The sequence below is a fragment of the Durio zibethinus genome, chromosome 25 (genome assembly GCF_047325235.1).
Source record: "Durio zibethinus cultivar Kanyao isolate XHJ-2024 chromosome 25, ASM4732523v1, whole genome shotgun sequence".
Classification (NCBI taxonomy): domain Eukaryota; kingdom Viridiplantae; phylum Streptophyta; class Magnoliopsida; order Malvales; family Malvaceae; genus Durio; species Durio zibethinus.
Window position 1 is genome coordinate 18,867,542 of NC_143186.1, and position 21,722 is coordinate 18,889,263.

Consider the following 21,722-nt stretch of genomic DNA (forward strand, 5'->3'; position numbering starts at 1 on the left):
TTATAATTATTTATAAAATGAAAATAATAAAAATTATATGCATGTTACAAATGATACCATGCACCAAATTCATTTATTAATATTTGGTAGTTAAAAAGTCCAAAAGGAACAACTTTGTTAATAAAGGTTTAGCCATTGGGTTAATAGGGGCTGCTAATGGGACAAGGTTTTGTAATTTATAATCTATAAATAAAGCCCACATTCCTACCTTAGGCCCAAAAAGGCTATTGGAGTATGGATGATGAACTGCCACATCAAGCAGTTCCGGGCTTGGTTAATTTGTGCTCCACTTAGTTTTGATGTTTGACGTCAACTCTTGAGCTAAAATCTTTGACAAAATGAGATAAAAAGTGATATCGGTTGAATTCAGTTTAATTTTTTTAGATATTATATAGTATTATAAAATTATAAAATTTAATTTGAATTTTGATTTTATTTGAATTGAATAGAATTTTATTGTTATTAGTTTTATTGAATTTAAAATTTTAATTTTTTATATATTATTTAAATATAAAATCTTAATATATATAAGTTGATTTTGATATAAAATTTTTATTTTTATTTTATAAAACTTTAAAAGATATATAAAAATTAAAAAATATTTATATAATTTGATTTGATTTTTTATTTCGATTTAAAATTTGATTCGAATTTAATATATATATATATATATTTAATATCTAAATTTAATTTAAACAAAATAAAAAAAAAACTGATTTAAATTGAATTAAATATTTCGATTTCAAATCAAATTTTAATTTTTTATTTTTTTCTCACTCCTAAAATGAGCTAAGATTAAGCTTTGAATGGTACCATAAAATAATAGTATATTTGAATCTGAGAAGAGAAAAAGCAATTTCAGTGATGTAAAGGCTATCATGTCTTTCAAAACTTTAGAGCAAAACCATGAATCTGTTTTTCTCGAGGTTGGGATATAGAGTGGGTGTCAGCATCTGAAAATGCCACAAGAATATCAAAGGGAAGCAGAAAAAGTAAGATAAGGATCCATGTTAGTAGACTCAGTGTCACGGATCGAGACTCAAGCTTCGAATTCGCGCGACTCTGGGATTCAGACATTCACCCTTTCGACATCCCGAATTAACTTGACTACCACGATTCATACCCTTGTGAGGTATTGTCTGCTCTGGCCCCTTTAACCTCACGATTTTATCCTACAAAAGGTACCTCACAAGACGGAAATGGTGTGAACCTTTTTATACCTCAGGGACCCTCTTATTATGTTCGATGTGGGATTCAGGACTCCTCTTTAGATCCGTGACATTCTCTCGCACCCAATCTCGTGACGCCCTCGTCACGGAGGCCGGTCACCCTGTATACCTTCCTCGAGGCGCTCGACGTGGATCGAACGGTTTAGGGTTGGCTCTGATACCACTTGTCACGGGTCGAGACTCAAGCTCCGAACTCGCGCTGCTCCGAGACCCGGGCATTCACCCTTCCGACATCCCGAATCAGCCTGACCACCACGATTCACACCCTTGTGAGGTATTATCCTCTCTGACCCCCATTGCCTCACGATTTTATCCTACAAAAGGCGCCTCACAAGACGGAGATGATGTGAACCATTTTATACCTCAAGGACCTTCCTATTATGTTCGTGGGATTCAGGACTCCTCCTTAGATCCGTAACACTCAGCTTGAACACCCAGGCCACAAGACGCAAGTGGAATTTTACAAGAATGATGATATGTCCTTATTTCCCACTACATAAATCAAAAGTCAAAAATGGAGTTCGAACATTTTGATATCAGAAAATTTGGAAACATCCAAAATGGTAAAATCCAAAGAGAACATGAAGGGGAAGAAAAGAAAATTCCAGGCAGGTTAACCTCACATGGATATCAGCAAAAGATAGTTGAATAGCTTTTCTTTTCAAACAAAGCATCTGGCACTAGCATTCAGGGTGCTATCAGTTTGACAATTTGTTTCTACTAATATGTCTGGCTGACATCAAGTCTTGTTGGTTCCACAACATTAACCTTTCTTTTTGAAGAATTGAGTTTTCACCAAAACCTGGTAATGGTGCACTGAATCCAGCTGCCAACAGCATAAAGGTAAATAGTCTATGCTACTTGGATTAGGGTGAATGTCAGATTGAATACTTATCCATAGTACATGTAATTTTTCTAAATTTTTTCACATATTTGCAGCATTGGACATCTATATCCATGTTCATTGAATACTTGAAGAAAAATGAACAGTCTGAACAATCGCTTATACTACATATGTTGTTTGTCCATTTAATAATTTTTAAGAATAATTTTTATGTCCAATTTGAATGTTACCTCCTTCAGAATTGGATGAATAAAAGGACAAATCCGATGCACAAAGGTCACAAAATAGCAACCCTACCATTCAGAATTGGATGAATGGTAGAAGAAAATTTTGTGACTTCACCAGTTAAGATATGCAAAAGTTAGTCAAAGTTATCTTAAAAGAAAGCCAACTCTAATTGTTGTCATACCCTTTTTCTTGCAGGCTATAAGAAAAGTGAAACTAAGCCAGCAAAACATTGTTTGTGCATTACCTTGCAGACTTTTTCTGTATAGTTGAACATCAATTTCTAATCCTGAAAGATCTTTAGAAAAGAAAAAGGAAAAGGAAGGATGAAAATCTATTGATAACTACAGAAAACTCAGTTGAAACTTCCCTGAAAGGTTGTTAATGAGTCAAGGTAATTATACCATCAACAGAGCAAAAGAGACTATTGACTGTAGTTTTCTTGTCATTTTGGATAGTTTCTTCTCTCTCAAACTTTTGTTTTGAGACTAGAAACTCAATGACCAGTTGACCAGTCTATTACTTACTGTGTTCTGTCAGATGAACTGGTCAAGGATTGATTTTACTTGTTTCAATTCAGACAAAATTTTCTTAGATACTTCTAATTGCTGATAAAACATTTTTTTTTTACTAGGATATTATTGCTGTGACTAAAAACTATGAACCATGGAAGTAAGATGCTCAGGCAAACGCTAGTGTTTTAATTAAATCCCTTTCCTGCACAATTCTACTTCATCCACATATCACACGGTTATAGGAAAATTTCAAGAACTGATATTCTGAACATTTTTCTCATCAAACAAATGTGACAATGTGTGTGTGTGTGTGTTTGTGTGTGTGTATATATATATATATATATGAGAAGTACTGAGATATATGGAAAAATCCTTAAATCATATCTATATTAATACAGAAATATAGTATGTGTACAATCCGAGGCTATGTGTAATTTTTTGTTTCGTGAACCCTCAAGGTAAAATATTGTGTGAAGTGCCTGAGGAGACCAACCGTGCATCTGTTTGGCAAGCAGGAAAATGAGAGAAAAACATGCATGATCTGTACAGACAAGGAAGAACACTGTACATGGCTTAGTTTAATTAGTTCTCCCCTGACCAATCATAAATATTATACCCAAACCAATGATCCTAAACTGATGGTAAATATAATATGATATGACGAAGACTTGAAGAAAAATACACTTAAAAGGCTTTCTGATAGAATCCATGAATCTTCTTCAAGACTCTTCCCTTTGCATCTTCAACTGTTTGTGGAAATTTCCAATGAAAGTTTCAGCTTTAGCAAATAACTCATCTTCTTCTTCCTCCTTCTCATGTTCCTCATCAACAGCTTCTGCTTCAGTCTCTCCAATTCCTACAAAAAAAAGGCGTGGAGAGGAAGCACTCTTCTTGACTTTATCCACCTTGATCATTGTCCCAACAATCTTCTCAGGGGCAGATTTCTCGACAACCTTAGCTTTCTTTTCATTGCTTGTAGGAGCAACCTGTGTTTGATCATCCTTGCTTTTAACAGCCTTAGCTTCTTGGCTTGTTACTTGTTTTGCTGCAACATAAGTAGGCCTAGAAAACACTGAGAGTAATCCGGCATCGGCTCCAAGTGCTATAATAAGGAGATTGAGTACAAAGTAAAGATAAGCAGGCCTTGAGGATGAAGATACAAGTGGTGCAATGAAAAGAAGTGCTGCTACAACCGATAGTATTAGAACTTCAGACCTTTTGAATTTGTTCATGGCTAGTTTCCCTAGTAAATGAAACGGTAAAAGCTTTGGGATTGATCAGGAGCTTGAAGGAATGTAATTGGAGTAGCAGTTGCCAGAAGTAGAGACCAAGAAGAACCTTTTGAAGATATAAATAGAACAAATGGTGATGGGTGCATATCTGTAAATCATGAATTTAAAAGTTGACAAATTACAAAAGATATCTAGGACAGGAATCTGTTGATTATCCTTTTTGTGTTCTTTCTTTTTCTTTGTCAATTTGACATTCATCACCTTTAAATCTCATTTTCAGGCCTCCAATAATGAAAAAGGAGATCTTCTTAATGAGAATGGAACATAAGAATATGAATGTAAACTTTTTATAGTAGCTTCTCATCATTTTTTTAACCAAATACAAATTAAGCAAATCAATTATTATTTTATTAAACAATACTAATATCAAACTAATCATTATCAAACTCCAAAACCCTTTTTTTTCCTTTGTTAAATAGATCCATATCTCCTTTGAAAATCATGATTTAAGGTTTAAGGTTCAATCACAAATATGCACAGATTACCTGAAGGCACTCATAAGATGAGACAATCCCTTCAATTCTAAGGCTATACATCCCTTAGGAGGGGATGGATGCCACATAGGCATAAGCCATACGACTTGATTGATGCTAAATGGAAATAACAGCTAGCAAAAAATGTAGAGACAACAGAACATGCAAAGGGGAGTAGATACGAACACAATTGGACAAAGGCTTGATAAGGTCGGTGCAAAGCACAATCATGACTTCAACCTTTTTTTATTCTTTTTTTTTTTTTTTTTTTTTGAGAAATGCTGGTCCCTATAAAAGAGAACATTGGCCCAACCATTATGTGGGTCCTATTTTTATTTTTCAATACATAGTTGGGCCCCACCTTTGGGGCCTTTGTCTATGTTAAGGGACTTTTATCTTAGTAACTCCCCCCACACTTGAATTGGTGCCTTTGTTGTCCTTAATTGCATTTTTAAAAGCTTAAAATGGCCAAATTTTGGGCCTTTTAACTTCTTTATAATCTATGCATAATCAAGAAAAGAAATAACAAAAATTTATTACAAATAATCAATTAATTTATATAATTACTCTTACGAGTTAAAATTAAATTTTAATAAATTCGAGATTTAAATTTTAACATCTATAACTTTTTTGTATTCTCAATTTACAACCTCCCAAATACCAAAAAAAAAAAAAATGTAAATCGGGTGCAAATTATCTTGAAAAATGCATATCTCAATCAAATTAAGTGTGACAATAATGTAAATAGTAGGTTATCCTGTAATGTAAAACTCTCTTATCTCATGCAAAAAGGTCATCGAGTTCAAATTGCTTTTAGTTTCCTATGAGAATTACGCTCTACCAATCAAGAAAAAGGGAATCAAGAAAGGAAGAAAGTGTGGCCAAGAATCCCTTTCGAATTTTCACTTAAGTTGCTTTCCTTTTGTGGCCAATCCTTTGCCATGCTCACTTAACTTTATCCATATCTTAAAAAGTTTCCTCCACTTTCTCTCTCATCTTTTCAATAACAAGATAATTTTCGCAGTTGAGTAATAAATACATCATTTTTGCTTAAAAATTGAATTCGATTATTAATTTATTTAATCACCAAAATGACATCCAATAAATTTAAATTTAAATGAAAAAAATTTACTAAAATTCTCATTCGGATCATAAGCCTTAAATGATAATAACAAAAAGAAGCAATTTTTGCCAATAAAGGAGAGAGTCCTTATCTCGATTGTTAGCAAGAGCCAACACTGATTTTCTTTTCAACGAACATTGGCCAATGCAGCTAATTTCTTTCAACAAATGATCATTGCTTTTTATAAGTCATTGTCTAACATTATTTTCACCAGAACCACACTTTAACGCTATAATCCATGATGCAGTTGCCAAGGTATTATAGCATATTCTGTTCTAGAAAATGATATACTACTTGATTTGGCATTTTTCTAATGAAAGTTCAACCTGGACTTTCATGTTTGAACCAAAATAATGGACAATCCTCATCTTTTATATATATATATATATATATATATATATATATATATGTATGTATGTATTTATATATCTATATACATATATGTATGTATGTATGTATGTATGTATGTATGTATGTATATATTTGCTCTAAATGGTCACATGTCATATTCTTACATTTGTTCATGATTATCCATCTTTGTCGCCCTACATACAGATATCATACCGAATCAAGAGATGCCTTTTGCATCAACTTCATAATGGCATCTATGGCTTTCTATGTCAGCCTACACAACCATGGCATTCTATTCATAGGAGTCATATTTCAATATGTGGTTGGATTGAAGACTCTGCATGACTTCAATATAGCAGACAAAATTACATAGATTAATCTTTACTGATCATTTAAGGATGTCATCATGAGCATGCATAAGTTGGCAGACAAGTTGACACAATGGCATGCAACCAAGCCAATCACAAAAATAATTCATTTTCTTCTTCTTTTCTCCTGCCATTGCTGTAGAGTTTATAGGCCTAAAAATTCATGTGCTACCACCTGATAAATTCATGTGCTTAAAGATGAGCTCCAGGCTATGGCAGAGCCCAAAGCCTTGCCACAGCATCTGTGCTTTGCCATGAAGCAGCGGCTAGCTGTATACTGGGATCGTCTAAACTGGGACGATCTCGGATGCTTAAGCCATGCTCATTAGCCAAATAATGCAACAGACAGGTGAAACACAGATGGGGTTTGGATATTGGAGTTTGCAATTAGATTAAACCCACAATCTATGTGCTTCAAATGAGGTTGACTGAGTGAGGAGATCAGCTCAATGCCCTCGATGAACAATTAGTTAAGCTTTCAATGAATTCGGTTTTAATTTCTTCTATGTCATTCTAATAAATAAAACCATAATATTAGGTCGAAGAAACAACTTGACAGGTTGGTTATCCTTTGGATAAATTGGCATGTCATTGGAGTTAACACTTAAAAGACGTGAATTTGTAAGAGCTTACGCGTATAATATTTTTTTAAGGCAGGTAAATAGTAGGATAAGAGAGTTTAAGGAAACATTAAAAATTAAAAAAAAAATACTAATTAATATTCAATACTACAATCACTTTATATCTAAAATTTTATGCTTTTTTTTTTAATGTTGATAATGTTGGTAACTAACTAGTAATTATATATAAAAAAAAAATTTAATAAAAATAAAATAAAAAACTGAGAAAATTAAAATTAAAAGCTTAACTACATTTTGAGGGATTATTGTTCATGATCAACATATGGGCCGAGGTGACTAGTTCAAATGCTTCTTTCAATAGGCTTGGGTTATCTTACCTTGGGCCTTAAAACATGTACATGGCCATACCAAGAACAAGATTAGGAATGTGGCCCCAACCCAATCCCACAATTTGTCAAAAAGCAATCCCTTTGGATTTTTTTTTCTTTTTTTTTTTTAAAATCTTGGAGGGCAAAATGGTTTTCTTTTTAAGGGGGAAAAAAAAGGAAGTTAATTAATTTCTTTGTCATGTTCTATTTCTTCTAATAACTAGGTATCTTTAATTAGTATATGGGTTAATAGAAAGATATTAACTAGAATTTTTTTATTATTATTACATGATGAGTATAAAATAGAAAATTGATTGCTTCAATATTAACAATTAAAATAATCTACTTTCATTTTTTTAATAATATGATCAAGGGTATTATGAGCTTTGATCAAAAAAATAAATTTTCATTTGTGGAATTTAAAATTGTTCAAGAAAAAAAAAATAATGAAGTGTATAATTACAATAATTTACATAAAAATTTTGCATTATTACCCTTTTTTTTATTTTTAAACTTAATATTTCCTTTGTTTTAAAAAATGTGAAGGTAATTACAATAATTAATCAAAATTTGCATTTTATGCATAAAAATTTACATGTTCCAAAGCCCAAATTATTAAATTTTTCTTCATTCAAATGTGTTTAATTTGCATTACATGGAACAAAGGTTTAAGTAGGGAAGAAGTTTCCAAAGTCATTGTCATGGTGGTAGAGTTGCATCTTTCTCAATGGTCTAAAGTCTAAACTATCGATTTGGAAGCATTTAAAATACCCCATTCAAGTTGATAAACTCATGTGGTTTTTACCTTCTCATCTTGTAGTTTTTCCCTTTTTTTTTCCTTGGAGAAAAAGCAATCCATGAAAATTAGGGCTCATTTTTCTAATTTCAACCTTCTCCTTTTCTTGTCATATGAGATTCTTTTAAATATTTTATTTTTTGTCCACAAATTATAAATAGTTTAAATATAGTAAATGTGAAGCATATGACTTGATTTTTTTTTTTTTGACAAAAGATAAAAGCTTAGTCCAACAAAATGGCTAATCATGTTTGTTAAAGGAGGTAAATTTTCTCATAAAAAGACAATTTGATCACAAAAAATTACTATAGATAGATTTTTTTCTACCACGTAATTAATTACATTAATCACATGTTGATTGTGATATTAATTTTAAAATTTGTTTGCTTGGATTAATGCATTTTTTAAATTTTTTAATATATTCTTAAATCTTAACAATTATCTATTTAATTCACCTTAAGATAACATTATGCATTTAAATCCTATTGAACTTGCAACCTAAAAATTTTTTTTGATTAATATGCATACCATTTGATTTAATACTCAATTGGCAAATTAATATAATTGTTTAACTTGATTGTGACAAATTCAATTTATTCTTTATATATAATCTAACTTTCGAATTTAATTTTAAATTGTAGATAATAATTTTTTTAAAATAGCTTAATCAAATTTAAAATTTTAAAAATAATAAATTTATTTAAGTGACTAATTACCCTTAATCTAGAAAAGGAATGTTCCATCAATAGATTCCATAAATCCGATCCCTATTTCTGGCCAACTTGAGAGAACCATTGAAGTAGGATCAAACCAACCAAAAACAAAAGTATATTTCCATTCATGAGTGATTGAGCCATTTCCACTAAACAAAAATGAACATGTCTTGTATTTTTTAATATAAAATTAAAAATTAAATCAATTTGGTATTATAATTATGAAATTTCATAACTTTATAAAAGCAAGATCAAAGGCTTTTATAAGTAAAAAAAAAAAAAATGTACTGCAACACGCCAAGAGTCACATGGGGAAGCAGATGATATCCTATCAACACACACCAAGAGTCACACGGGGAAGCAGATGATATCCTATCAATTATTATCATAATGCGAGATGAGTGGCTATGGTTGGGTTTGGCAGAGGCCAGAGATTATCCCTTCAAAGATTGATCGATATTTCTGTCATTTAGTACTCAGAAGAAATTTCCTATATGTACCCTTGCTTTAGACACTGGACCCATTCATAGGACAAATGGAAGATGCTTTGATAGCAGCATATATATATATATATATATATATATATTTATGAATAATAAAAGTATTTTTATTTTTATCCAAACATTTTTTGATTTTATTTTATAAAGGATATCTTTCATATATAAATTAATAATAATAATAATAATAATATTTTAATATTTTAATTATTGGTGATAATAATTTAGATCAAATTATATTTAGTTCAATTTTTTTAAATAATATATAATATTATAAATTTTTAAAATCCAATTCAAATTCAAATCGATTATTTTTGAATTGATCCAATTCAAATTGAATTCTATCGATTCAGTTCGATTCATCGATCTTTAAAACTTAAATTTTTTATTTTTTATATATTATTTTAATAGAAATTTTAATATATTTAAATAAATTTACTTATGAAATAATTATTTTTATTTTACAAAAAATTTAAAAAATATATAAATTGTTTTAGTTCAATTTTTTCGATTTTTTATATCTCAATCCGAAATCTAATTTAAACTTAATATATATATTTAATATCTAAACTTGATTCAAATAAAAAAAATTAATTCAAACCAAATCAAATATTACGATTTTGAATCAATTTTCGGTTCTCTTAATTTTTTTCTTGCTTTTAATTTTAATATGTGATTAAACCAATATAAATAATATAACAATTAGTATTTAAATGTGTGATTTAAATAATTAATATTTATATAGTTAAAAATCTCAAGTTTGAATTTTAATAGTAATAAAAAAGATTAAAAAAATATGTAATTTAAATCAATGCCCATTTTTTCTATGTTGGATAAATGAATGTTTTTGTTGATAATCAAACACTTTTGGAGGAAATATGTGTTAGTAATTCATTGCTAATCTCACATTTGTTGATAAATAAAAAGTCCTGGTCAAGAAACTTTTCAAAAAGGCATGTCATGTACATCAAGAAATTCTTATAATCCAACTAAAATAATAATAACATTAAATTAACAACTTGAAACTTAAGTTAAATGAGGAGAGACATCAAATTTGACATGTTAATTTTTTAATAATCAAACTAAAAAAATTTTGCTTTTACAACCAAATTCATGCATCAATCATTCATTCATCATTAAATTAAAAAAAAATTATTTTATTCATAATCAATAAAATTAAAAAATCATATATACTATAAAATTTTTTTATTAATTTATTATTTTTATTTATAAAATTTAAAAATTTTATCCAAAATAAATCAATATAACCATTAGTCATTATATATAATTTAGATAATAGTATTAAGATACGACTCTTTCCCTCTCAAAATAATTATTATTTATTTATATTTTTAGTAAAAATAATTTCATTTTGATCTTATTTTTTTAAATAAAATATTAAATTAAAATTAAAAAAAATATATTTTAAAAAATTTGAAATTTGAAATTTATAAAATTTATAAAATTTTATTATTTTATTAAAAATAATGGTCATAATTGAGTGAAGAGTATAAATAAATAAATAAATAATCCCTCGACCAAAAGAAATTGTATGGTTAAGCAAGAGCACAACACCACTCTCCTTTCCAGGCGCATGTGTTTTGTGGTCAAACTATAATTAGTCATTCGCTTTCCGTACAAATTGGGATTTCAATCCTTTCCTTAATTCTGTTTACATCAATCGTTTTTTAGTTAAGCAAACAATAACCAAATCTTGGAGGAGCCAACCAGACCAGACCCAGTAGAATCTATAGCCCTTTTGCGCTGAACCACATGGCCTGACGCGGGTCGAAGCTCCCCGTCTCCGGCGGCATCCTAGTGTCCTTCGAGGCTCGTACGGGTTGAAGAAGAAAAAACCCAATAAAACTCTGACAAATACCATCTCTCTTTCTCTTTCTATTTGTCTCGTTTTCGTATGTCTCTGTCAAGTTAATTGTCCTTGTGCCCCCAGAAACCTACCACGAGAAGGCACCAGGGCCACTAGCTTTCTTTAGAACCCACTTCTCACAACTATAGCCACAATCGCTTCGAAGAACAGACACCACCCTATTTGCCTTCTCGTTCACTCCCCTCTTATCTATATATCTTCTTCGTCTCTCCTTTCAACTTACACCACCAAAAAAGAAGAATTGGAAAACGGGTTCAAACTTTGGGTGCAGACCAGGTGTTTGATAATAGTCTGATTGAGGTTGGAGAGGTTGGGTATTTGGGTAAAGTAATTTAAAGGGGATTTTGAATTTTGGGTTTTTTGGTTTTGGGGGGGTTAACACCCAGGGTTAGACAAATTGTGGACATCACGGCTATACACGGAGTTTCTCGGTCTCTTATTCATGTCCGGGCTGTACGCCGCAAGGGTTGTGTGAACGAGAGCAACCCTTCGCCGCACGGCGGGCGTGGAGCTTTGCCTTCTGAAGGCGGTAGTCCTTCCGACCTCCTCTTCCTTGCTGGTGGTGGTATTGTCTGTTAGGAGTTTCAGTAGTCAATTAAGCTAGCTTTTTAGTCTATAAAAAATTACTATTGAAGAAGCTTTTCTAGATCGCTCGTAAGAAGAAAATTAAAGGCTGTTGTTTTTCGTTGTCTACGTTGTTCTTTGTGGGATTTCTTTATTTGATTTTTTATTGGATAAAGAAAGAGGAAAAGAGAAGTAGTAGCAAAGATGATGCTCAGGATTAAGAGGGTTCCCACTGTTGTTTCCAATTACCAAAAGGATGAGTCGGAAGAGACTGCTCGCCGTAGCGGAGGATGTGGAAAGAATTGTCTTAGAAGCTGTTGCATTCCAGGTATTTGTTAAATTTACTTTTGTAAGCCTTTCTTGGTTGGACAAGTTTTTGACAGAATTGAGTTGTAACTGGAACTGGGTTTTGGTATATAGGAGCAACGCTTCCTTTATATGCTTTCAAGAAGGTGAACAATATTGAGAGTGAAAAAGATGTTCTTGGAATTGAGAACAAAGAGCCTCCGGTTGCTTTTCTTGACTCACTCGTTCTTGGGGAGGTAAATTTTGCTATTAAGCTTGTGGGTAATAAGATTTAAGAGCATTGTTATGGTTAATGATTGTTGTACTTACAAATAGTGAGGTTAAAAATACTTTATGGTTTTATCATAGTGGGAGGATCGCATGCAAAGAGGGCTCTTTCGATATGATGTCACTGCCTGCGAAACCAAGGTCTTATTTTGGGCTCCTTTTCTATTCCTTTGCTTTACTTGTTTATCCGCAAATTGTGAAAACCATAAATTTTATAGTTAATTAAGTTGTTGGTACCATCTAAATTTTCTGTGTTTATCATTCTTTAGGTGATTCCTGGTGAATATGGCTTTATTGCCCAGCTGAATGAGGGCCGCCACCTTAAGAAGAGGCCAACTGAGTTCCGTGTTGATAAGGTACTCCAGCCCTTTGATGGGAACAAATTCAACTTCACCAAAGTCGGGCAAGAAGAGGTGCTATTCCAGTTTGAAGAAAGTGAAGATGGTGAAGTTCAGTTCTTTCCAAATGCTCCCATTGATGTTGAGCATTCTCCAAGTGTCGTTGCCATAAATGTATGTTAGCTCTACTTATTCAAACTGTTGAATAACTTGTTGATCATGAGTGCTAGACTCATATGATTAACATTATTTGAATAAGATTAACATTATTTGAATAAAATTCATCAGGTTAGTCCTATCGAATATGGGCATGTGCTGTTGATCCCTCGAATTCTTGAATGCTTGCCCCAGAGGATCGACCATGAGAGCTTCTTGCTTGCACTTTATATGGCAGTTGAAGCTGGGAATCCGTATTTTAGATTGGGTTACAACAGCTTGGGTGCATTTGCTACAATCAACCACCTGCACTTCCAGGTATCTGACCTCCCAATTTGGTACTCTTCATGTATTTTGTGCTTCCATGATATCTGTTAGATATAGTTCTGTACAATTAGAAAAGAGAAAGGTGGTTTAACTGTTGCAATTGCTGCAGGCTTACTACTTGGCTGTGCCGTTTCCCATTGAGAAGGCTCCTAACAAGAAGATAACCACTTTGAAAGATGGAGTGATCATCTCAGAGCTTTTAAAGTATCCAGTTAGAGGTCTTGTCTTTGAGGGTGGTAACACTCTCCAGAACTTGTCTGACACTGTGTCTGATGCCTGTATTTGCCTTCAAGATAACAACATACCATACAATGTCCTCATCTCTGATTGTGGAAAGCGGATCTTTCTCCTTCCACAGGTAACGAACTAGAAGCATAGTTGACAAGTTTTAATCATCTCTATGATATTGCTAATTCTTACAATTGAATTTGCAATTCGTCAATTGAACAAATAGTGTTATGCTGAGAAACAAGCTCTTGGGGAAGTTAGTTTAGAGCTTTTGGACACCCAGGTGAACCCAGCTGTGTGGGAAATTAGTGGTCATATGGTGTTAAAAAGGAGGAAGGACTATGACGAGGCATCTGAGGAAAATGCCTGGAGGCTCCTTGCAGAGGTTTCTCTCTCTGATGAGAGGTTCCGTGAAGTCAATGCACTTATCTTTGAAGCCATTGCCAGTGGTGAAGATGGCATTGAAAATGTTCCTGAGCTTGAGGAGCCTGATACTAGATCTCAGTCTCTTGAAAAAGAGAATGCCATCACCAAAAGCTCCCACCAAGCTATGGTGTCTGGGACACAAGAATGCCTTGTTCTGCAGTAAGAATTGGCATTCAGTAAACAGAACCCTGTACCTTCCAGGATCAGTTTCTACTGTTGTCAGTTTGGGATCTAGGACTAGGATTGTGCTTAGAACTTCCATGAATTATGGCACTGGTAGCCTAAATAAGCAAACTTAGTTTGCACTGCTGCAATGATATTCGACTTTGTGTAAACTGCTATATGCTCATCGACTTCAGGATGTTCTTTCTTGGATCATGTAAAATACAATGTAATGTTTGCTGTTATGAGCTAATAAATGCACGTGATGATGTGCTTCATGTAAATAATTGTTTGCTCTGCTGCTGGGTTCTTGGCTACCTAGCCAAGTAATTGGTTTTGTGTAACAGGACACATGCAAGTTTACTGGTTTCTTTAGGGGACAAATGTTTGGTAATAAGGATGACACCCGAATTATGAAACTGGTAGGTTTGGATTTGTAATGTAAGCAGAAAATATAGTTGATCTGATCCAACCCACCAATAATTATTGATCTTCATGGGACAAAAGTAACGAAACGTAAAAAGGAAACCTACTCAGTAAACACGTTAATGTGGGGTCTAAACAATGAAAATATCTTTTGACTTGTCAGCTTCACTTGGTTTTCATGGATCCTATGAAAAATATTGTGGGTCTTGTAGATGAAAAGAATAACAATACCCATTTATTTATATATATAAAATTTTCATTGGCGTTTTTATTTTTTGCTTTTTATCTTTTGTTTTTAGTTGAATCAAAAGAGTTATAGATTTGATAGAATCAAATGGGTATTGTATTTGATAGAATCAAAATTAAAAGAAAATTATTTGGGAAACTTAAAGGCAATAATTCTCCTTTAAATAGATACTAACAACTACTTAAATATATATATATATATATATATATATATATATAGATTAATATCTTTTAAAAATAGATGAAGAATCAACTTGAAATTTTATATTGCAATTTGTACATATTTTAAATAAGGATGAGAAAAAAATAAAAAAATCGAAAACTTATTTGAAATCGTAATGCTCAATTCGGTTTAGATTGATTTTTCTTATTTGATTTAAATTAAATTCAGATATTTAATATATAGATTTGGTTTAGATAAAATTCGGATAGTAAATATATAGATTAAATTTGGATCAGATTTCGAATTGAAATATGAAAAATTGAAAAAAAAATATTGAACCTAGTTATATATTTTTATTAGTTTTTTATATATATTTTAAATTTTTATAAATAAAAATAATTATTTTATATATAAATATATTTAAATATATTAAAAATTTTATTAAAATAATATATAAAAAACAAAAAAATAATGATGAATCGAACCAAACAAAACATGTTGAATTCGATTCGGATCAAATCGATTTCAAGATAAGATTTGTTTGAATTCATATTATATTTTAAAAATTTATAATATTATGTATTATTCAAAAAAATTGAATCAAATCGAATTTAATTTGAACATTTATCACCATCAATTTCAAGTATGAGTGTAATTGTTATCTTTTTTAGCTGCTTCACCATTTTTAATCTAAAAATTTTATTTTCAATATTTGGTTTAGGAGTGTAAAAATATTTATGAAATGAATAAGATGAATAGAAAAAATTAAAAAAAAATGGGCCATGGGCTTTTATGATAATAAATAATATAAAATTTAAGATTGGACCTCCGTTAAATTTATTTGGGCCCAGCCCAAAGATATCTTTTCATTTTTATTATTATTATTACTTTGCAAATTGTCTTTGCATTTTCCTCTCTCGACCACCCCTCCGTTGTTGCGCCGCAGCAGTTCAGCCTTTTAGGCGTTGCCACCGTAGGCTTCACTTGTTCGCCGCTGATTCCATAGCCAGGCACGGTTGTTTATTTTTCTTTTTATTATAATTTTCTTGTATATCCAATATGTTTTGCTTTGCTTTTCTGTGAAACTAGTTTAAAACTTTTATTTTTCCACTTATCTTCATGTACCCAGATTCTATATTTTGGATAAAGAGGTAAATTACATAATTTGAGAATCTGGGTTGTGTTTTATTTGGCCATTGAGTCTGGGTTGTGTTAGGATTTGATTTCAGTTAAGTTTTGTTAAGAAAAATGTTGGGTTTCTTTGTGCACCTTTAAAGACATTGAACATTTATATCATAATCAAAGCAACCTCTTTTGTTTGGTTGTCTCTGACTTGAGTTTTTTGACCTTTGATTCTGAGTTAAAAGTTTTTTTTTTTTTTGTTCCATACCATTGGCTTTGGTTATTATAATTGGTTGCAATGAGAATTTTTAGTGTTGTTTTTGACAAATTCTTGTTGCTATAAGTTCTAGTAAGGGAGTCTAATTCTTTATGAATTCATTGGACATTGATTTTTTTTTTTTCAACTTTGTTACTTTCATAGTTATATTACTCTACTAAGCTTGTTTTGGAATTGTAGTTTTGTGGAAAATGAAGAAAGGATTGCACCCTCAGATGCAATGGATATCTTATGTGACCCAGAGTGGTCGATTGGTGAATGTTATGATGACAAAAATACACAGTGTTGGTAAAGTTTATCACTTAAGGGCGAAACGCCAAATGGCTGCAAGTGTAGGACAGATTGCTAAGTTTAACCGTCGTTATGGGCTGGAGAAGCCTGAGGACTCAGAGAACTCAGAGAAAAATGAAAAATGAAAAATGAATTATGAATGGTAATGAAGATTGGGTATCTGTAGTTAGATTTAAATATCTATGTTGTGGAATAAGCATGAGTGTCATTAGTGAAGTGAAGCACATTTGTTTTGCGTTTTACAAGCACTTGAATTTTAGAACATTCCTATTTTGATAAAATAGTTGTTTCAGAGATCGTTTGAGAGTTTTCACCAATCTTTCGAGGCTTTGTTGCTTTAATATAGCATGCAACAGTTATTTGTACCTCAGATTTTTGCTAAGAGTACCAAGCATTTATATACTGATTGGAAATGGTTAACGTAGTTGAATATTATCCAGTTGTACATTTCCATGAATTTATTTTTAAATTGTCGTTACTCATGAGTACTGACATCAGTTAGGGAGTAACTTCTAATATGGCGCGTCCAGGCCTGTAGTTGATTAACTCCATCTTGTTTCGTGTTTTTGATGAGGTAAAATTTAGTTTTTCATTTCTCTCATTGCTCTGATTGATACCCGAGTTTCATCTACCTATCCATATATTTGCACATCTAGGTCTTGGAACTTTTGTATTGAGTAATATGCTTTGGAGCTTTCATCGGTGGGAAGTTGGGAATGGTTTGTAATCTGCATTTTGCTGCCATGGTTTTTGTATGATGTCTGTCTTGTATTTGCCTGATATCTTTCAGATGGCTTATAAGTTTGTTAATGTCTCAACTTGAACTTGCTAAAGCATGTGATCTGGTTTATGGTTGAAAGTTGAAACTACCTGACCGATCAAATCTAGATTGTACGTGTAGTGCATGCTTTTTGCGGTTCATGGAAATAGTTAGCTCAGGTTTACAACGCAGCAAGTAATGGCCTTTCTGTTTTGGAAAAACCATTATATTTGCAGGAAAAAGGGTCTGGTCACGCCCTTCCATGCCTTAACAATTTGGACATACTAAAAGCAAAGGGCTTCTAAACCACATCAAACCAAGGCCTTAGATAGTATATTCATGTAAGCAAGCCAGAACTGCTTTTTACCAATTTATATCCTTCCTTGTTCTTGTTGGTTTTGTGCATCTTGAAATGATCTGGTTAGCCAAGGGTTCGATCCATATATTGGTGCTATTGCCTGAGTTAGTAACATTTATGGCGGAGGCTGATAATATATCGGATATCCAAAGGACAGCTACAAAATGCAGCTGCTGGCTCATCGTCATCTTTCTCACCATGACGAGGGAAAGTCATGAACCCGCGACCGACTGGGTGTAGGTGTAGGCCATGAATATGTAGACGGGAACAACATCCACCAAGAGCTCGAGGATGCAGTATTGTAGGAACCAGTGTGTTGACCTTACCTCTGACGTTAACAACTGTGGTTTATGTGGGATTAGATGCCCATTTAACTGGCGATGCTGCCGGGATTATGTATCACTAAAGATATCAGTCCCTTGTGGTAGGTGTGGAAATAGATGCCCTTAGGGGCAGGAGCGTGTGCTTCAATGGCATGTGTGGATATGCACAACCTTTACCACCATGGCCATTTCCATTGCCTCATCATCCCCCTTACTTTCAGTCACCACCATTACATCGCCCCCCCTGGACACCCGACTTAGCCGCTAGGGAGTGATCAGTCGTCAGTCACCTCTAGAAGTTGGAAGTTGTTAGTCTCGTTTCTTCTTTGTTCCTAGATGTTTCTCGTCTTGTCTTTACTATGAATTTCACATCAGTTGAATACTAAAATTGGTCACCAATTTCATCTTGCGAGGCGTTGATGTGGACCGTAATATTTCTCATGTTGTAGTGTTTTTGTTTTGTATCCCTAAAATTAGTCAGTGCCACCGAAAAGAATATATCATACGATAGGAATAGGATGCTTCACAAAAGTTAAAAGAGCAAAAGGAATCTACAAGAAATGCTAACGTTTGATTGCTGGAAATTGTGAATTTCAATTCCGAGAAAGGTTAAACGTATACGATTGAACTTGCCTTTCATTGCAAACTCTTCATCTACACCCGGACACAGATAACAAAATCCAATAAAAATCTTTCAATATGAAAACAAAAAAGAAAAAAAAAGAGTTTATTTACATATTTTCCGCGAAAAATCTTGAAAATGAATTTTAAGACAAGCACAAAACCTTCGGGAATTTTTTCACTCTTCCCAAAGATCCCCCACTTCTCGTTCACTTTCTATATAATATATTCAAAGGGCAAAAGAAACCCTATCTTTCTCTTCTTTTCACTTCTTTTTCCCAGCACCCAAACACCACTTTCTTTCTCTTTCCTGGAAATTCCCGGGTATATTTTCTCGGTCTTGTTTCTTTCTTTTTAATCGGTTTTGTGATTTTTACTCGTTTTATGTTATTGGATACTTTTTATTTGTTTGGTTGATGAGAAAAAGTGGGAAATAATGGAAATTTTGAAGTGGATATTGTACTGAGAGTAAGTGGGTACTGTAATTTTCTTTTTAAATGTTTAATTTGTATGCTACTTTTTCTTGGGTTGTTTTTTGAATTTGGAATTCTGGGATATTTCTCTTGATGTGGTGATAGATGATTACTTAGAAAAAGTTGTGATTTTTAATAAGCTTACCATTCCAAAATCATGGTTTTATGTTACCAAGCTAATAAAATGGGGGGTTTTCATAAGTTTCTTTTTGGGGTTGGTTGGTTTTCATTATTCTAAGTGTTAAGCTTGATTAGTGTAATGAGAATGGTTGGTTTTTTAGTATACTCAATGAACGTTCATGCTTTTTGATTCATGTAAGTTTTCTTGTTTTCTATAGAAATGAATGTGGATTCATATTGGTACTTGATCAAAGATAAGTTTAACTATTGGTTTATATTTTGTTTCAGGGACTTTGAAGCTGCTTTTTTTTAATTCAATTAGAATGGCTTCTTCGCCATCATTTTCTATGTGCACCCTGAACAGGGACTCGTTTGCCATAAAAGCAATAAATTTCAATAAAGAGTTCAAGTGTAATGTTTCAAATCTCCTGAATAAATTGCCTGTTCAGGCTAAGTTATCTGCTGACTTTATCTATTCAAGATTGTTAATCAGTGGGAAATCACCGAAATGGGAACAAAGCCAAAGGCTTTCAAGGAATGGGATGCAGTGCTGTGCGTTGGAAATTGACGATGTACCTACATTTACAAAAGGAAAAAAGTTTCAACTCGATGATGTGATTGAAGCTCAACAATTTGATCGAGATACTCTAAGTGCTATATTTGAAGTTGCACGTGAGATGGAGAATATTGAAAAGAAATCGCCTGGAAGTCAAATTCTCAAAGGTTATCTTATGGCCACCCTTTTTTATGAGCCTTCAACTAGAACTAGACTTTCATTTGAGTCTGCCATGAAGCGGCTTGGTGGTGAAGTTCTGACAACAGAAAATGCACGAGAATTTTCGTCTGCAGCAAAAGGAGAGACACTTGAAGGCAATTTTTTTTACGTTTTAGTTAGGGTTCTTAGAAGTGGTTCCATTGGTGTTTTTCTAATCAAGTAACTTGGTATGCAGATACCATAAGAACCGTTGAGGGGTACACTGATATAATTGTGATGCGACACTTTGAAAGCGGAGCTGCTAAAAGAGCAGCAGCTACAGCGGGCATTCCTATTATTAATGCTGGTGATGGTCCTGGACAACATCCAACCCAGGTATGTTCAGAGCTTTTCCCTAATGTGATTTTGGGAAACTTATAATTGATTGTCACAACTTTGAATCCTTCAGACAGTCTTGAATGGTATTATGGCTGGGAAAGAATTGTAAATGTAAAACAGATGTGATTAAGAAAAACTAACAGTTCCTATTGTGTAATTTTTTGTTACTTCTAAGTAAATGCTATCTTGGGTAGAATTTGACTTTACTGCTTCTTAGTAGTAAATATATGGTATCTAAGCTATAGTAAAAATGAGCTATCACTCACATCGTCACCCCACCCTCGTTCACTACCCTCTCTTCTGGCATTTTATGATCCTTTCTTTGAGATTTTGAGGATGTTCTGGTATATATGTTTAGATCATACAACTCTTGATTTCAAAGATTGTTTCTTTTTTGATGTTGTGTAGGCCCTTTTAGATGTCTATACCGTAGAAAGAGAGATAGGAAAACTGGATGGCATAAGAGTTGGGCTTGTGGGAGATCTTGCCAACGGGAGAACAGTTCGTTCTCTTGCCTACTTGCTTGCAAAGTACCAAGATGTGAAGATCTACTTTGTCTCCCCTGATGTTGTTAAAATGAAGGTTAGTATTTGACAAACTCTGCTTAATGAAAACTAGATGACCTGTATTTATTGTCAAACTGGAAGTATAACGGTTAGACTAGCTGTCAAAGATTGCTGAATTAACCTGTTGAGTATCTCACTTCCGATTGCTGCCTTTTTCAGGATGACATTAAAGATTATTTGACATCAAGGGGTGTGGAGTGGGAAGAAAGTGCTGATTTAATGGAAGTGGCCTCTAAGTGTGATGTTGTGTATCAAACCCGAATTCAGCGAGAACGGTTTGGAGAGAGAATTGATCTTTACGAAGAAGCTCGAGGTAAATACATAGTGGACAAGGATGTGTTAAAGGTGATGCAGAAGCATGCTGTGGTCATGCATCCTCTCCCAAGGCTTGATGAGATCACTGTGGATGTTGATGCGGATCCAAGGGCTGCCTATTTTAGACAAGCAAAGAATGGTCTTTACATCCGGATGGCTCTTTTAAAACTATTGCTTGTTGGGTGGTGAGGAAAGCGTTCTTTTTCCTTTCCAGATTTTGACATCTATCATCTCAGCTTGCTTGGGTCATTTATGTTTATCGATGAACAACATTCTACAAGTGAAACAAAAAGTTTGTTAGTTTCCCATGTTGAGATCATAAAATGGTCGGCTTTGTTTTGCCAAAGTTTTGGTGTTTTGTTAGTAAATTAGCGTTAACAGATATTAAGATCATCAATGGTGGAATAATGGTTTTTCGGGGTTGTGTCCTCAAAAGTCAAAGTAATCTAATAATGAAGTTTTAGTCCTCAAATTTCTGTTTTATTGGACTCGCCTGGCTGGCATGGAAATCAAGTTGGATTGAGGCTTTAT

At 32.9% G+C, this 21,722-nt stretch overlaps 3 protein-coding genes and 1 pseudogene across 8 annotated transcripts; 3 read left to right on the forward strand and 1 right to left on the reverse strand.

Moving 5' to 3' along the window:
* Positions 1-3,173: 3,173 nt before the first annotated feature.
* On the reverse strand, positions 3,174-4,344 carry LOC149511752 (uncharacterized; annotated as a pseudogene).
* Positions 4,345-11,484: 7,140 nt separating this feature from the next.
* LOC111275655 (GDP-L-galactose phosphorylase 2-like) lies at positions 11,485-14,324 on the forward strand. The gene is made up of 7 exons (XM_022861126.2): positions 11,485-12,155; positions 12,248-12,369; positions 12,482-12,541; positions 12,670-12,912; positions 13,027-13,212; positions 13,331-13,579; positions 13,676-14,324. The coding sequence occupies exons 1-7, from the start codon at positions 12,032-12,034 to the stop codon at positions 14,036-14,038; spliced, it is 1,347 nt and encodes a 448-aa protein (XP_022716861.2). The 5' UTR covers positions 11,485-12,031; the 3' UTR covers positions 14,039-14,324.
* Positions 14,325-15,766: 1,442 nt separating this feature from the next.
* On the forward strand, positions 15,767-16,997 carry LOC111275654 (uncharacterized). Of its 2 annotated transcripts, none has more exons than XM_022861124.2 (2): positions 15,767-15,882; positions 16,452-16,997. In XM_022861124.2, exon 2 carries the CDS (start codon positions 16,463-16,465, stop codon positions 16,685-16,687), a length of 225 nt encoding a protein of 74 aa, XP_022716859.1. In that variant the 5' UTR covers positions 15,767-15,882; positions 16,452-16,462; the 3' UTR covers positions 16,688-16,997. The 2 variants fall into 2 exon arrangements, with proteins under 2 accessions (XP_022716859.1, XP_022716860.1); XM_022861125.2 differs by having other exon boundaries at positions 15,781-15,887.
* On the forward strand, positions 15,780-21,674 carry LOC111275653 (aspartate carbamoyltransferase 1, chloroplastic). 5 transcript variants are annotated; one of them, XM_022861117.2, is made up of 5 exons: positions 15,780-15,882; positions 19,506-20,087; positions 20,168-20,307; positions 20,719-20,892; positions 21,036-21,674. In XM_022861117.2, exons 2-5 carry the CDS (start codon positions 19,541-19,543, stop codon positions 21,378-21,380), a joined length of 1,206 nt encoding a protein of 401 aa, XP_022716852.2. In that variant the 5' UTR covers positions 15,780-15,882; positions 19,506-19,540; the 3' UTR covers positions 21,381-21,674. The 5 variants fall into 5 exon arrangements, with proteins under 5 accessions (XP_022716852.2, XP_022716855.2, XP_022716853.2 ...); XM_022861120.2 differs by having other exon boundaries at positions 15,781-15,887; XM_022861118.2 differs by lacking the exon at positions 15,780-15,882 and adding an exon at positions 17,145-17,663.
* Positions 21,675-21,722: the final 48 nt, after the last annotated feature.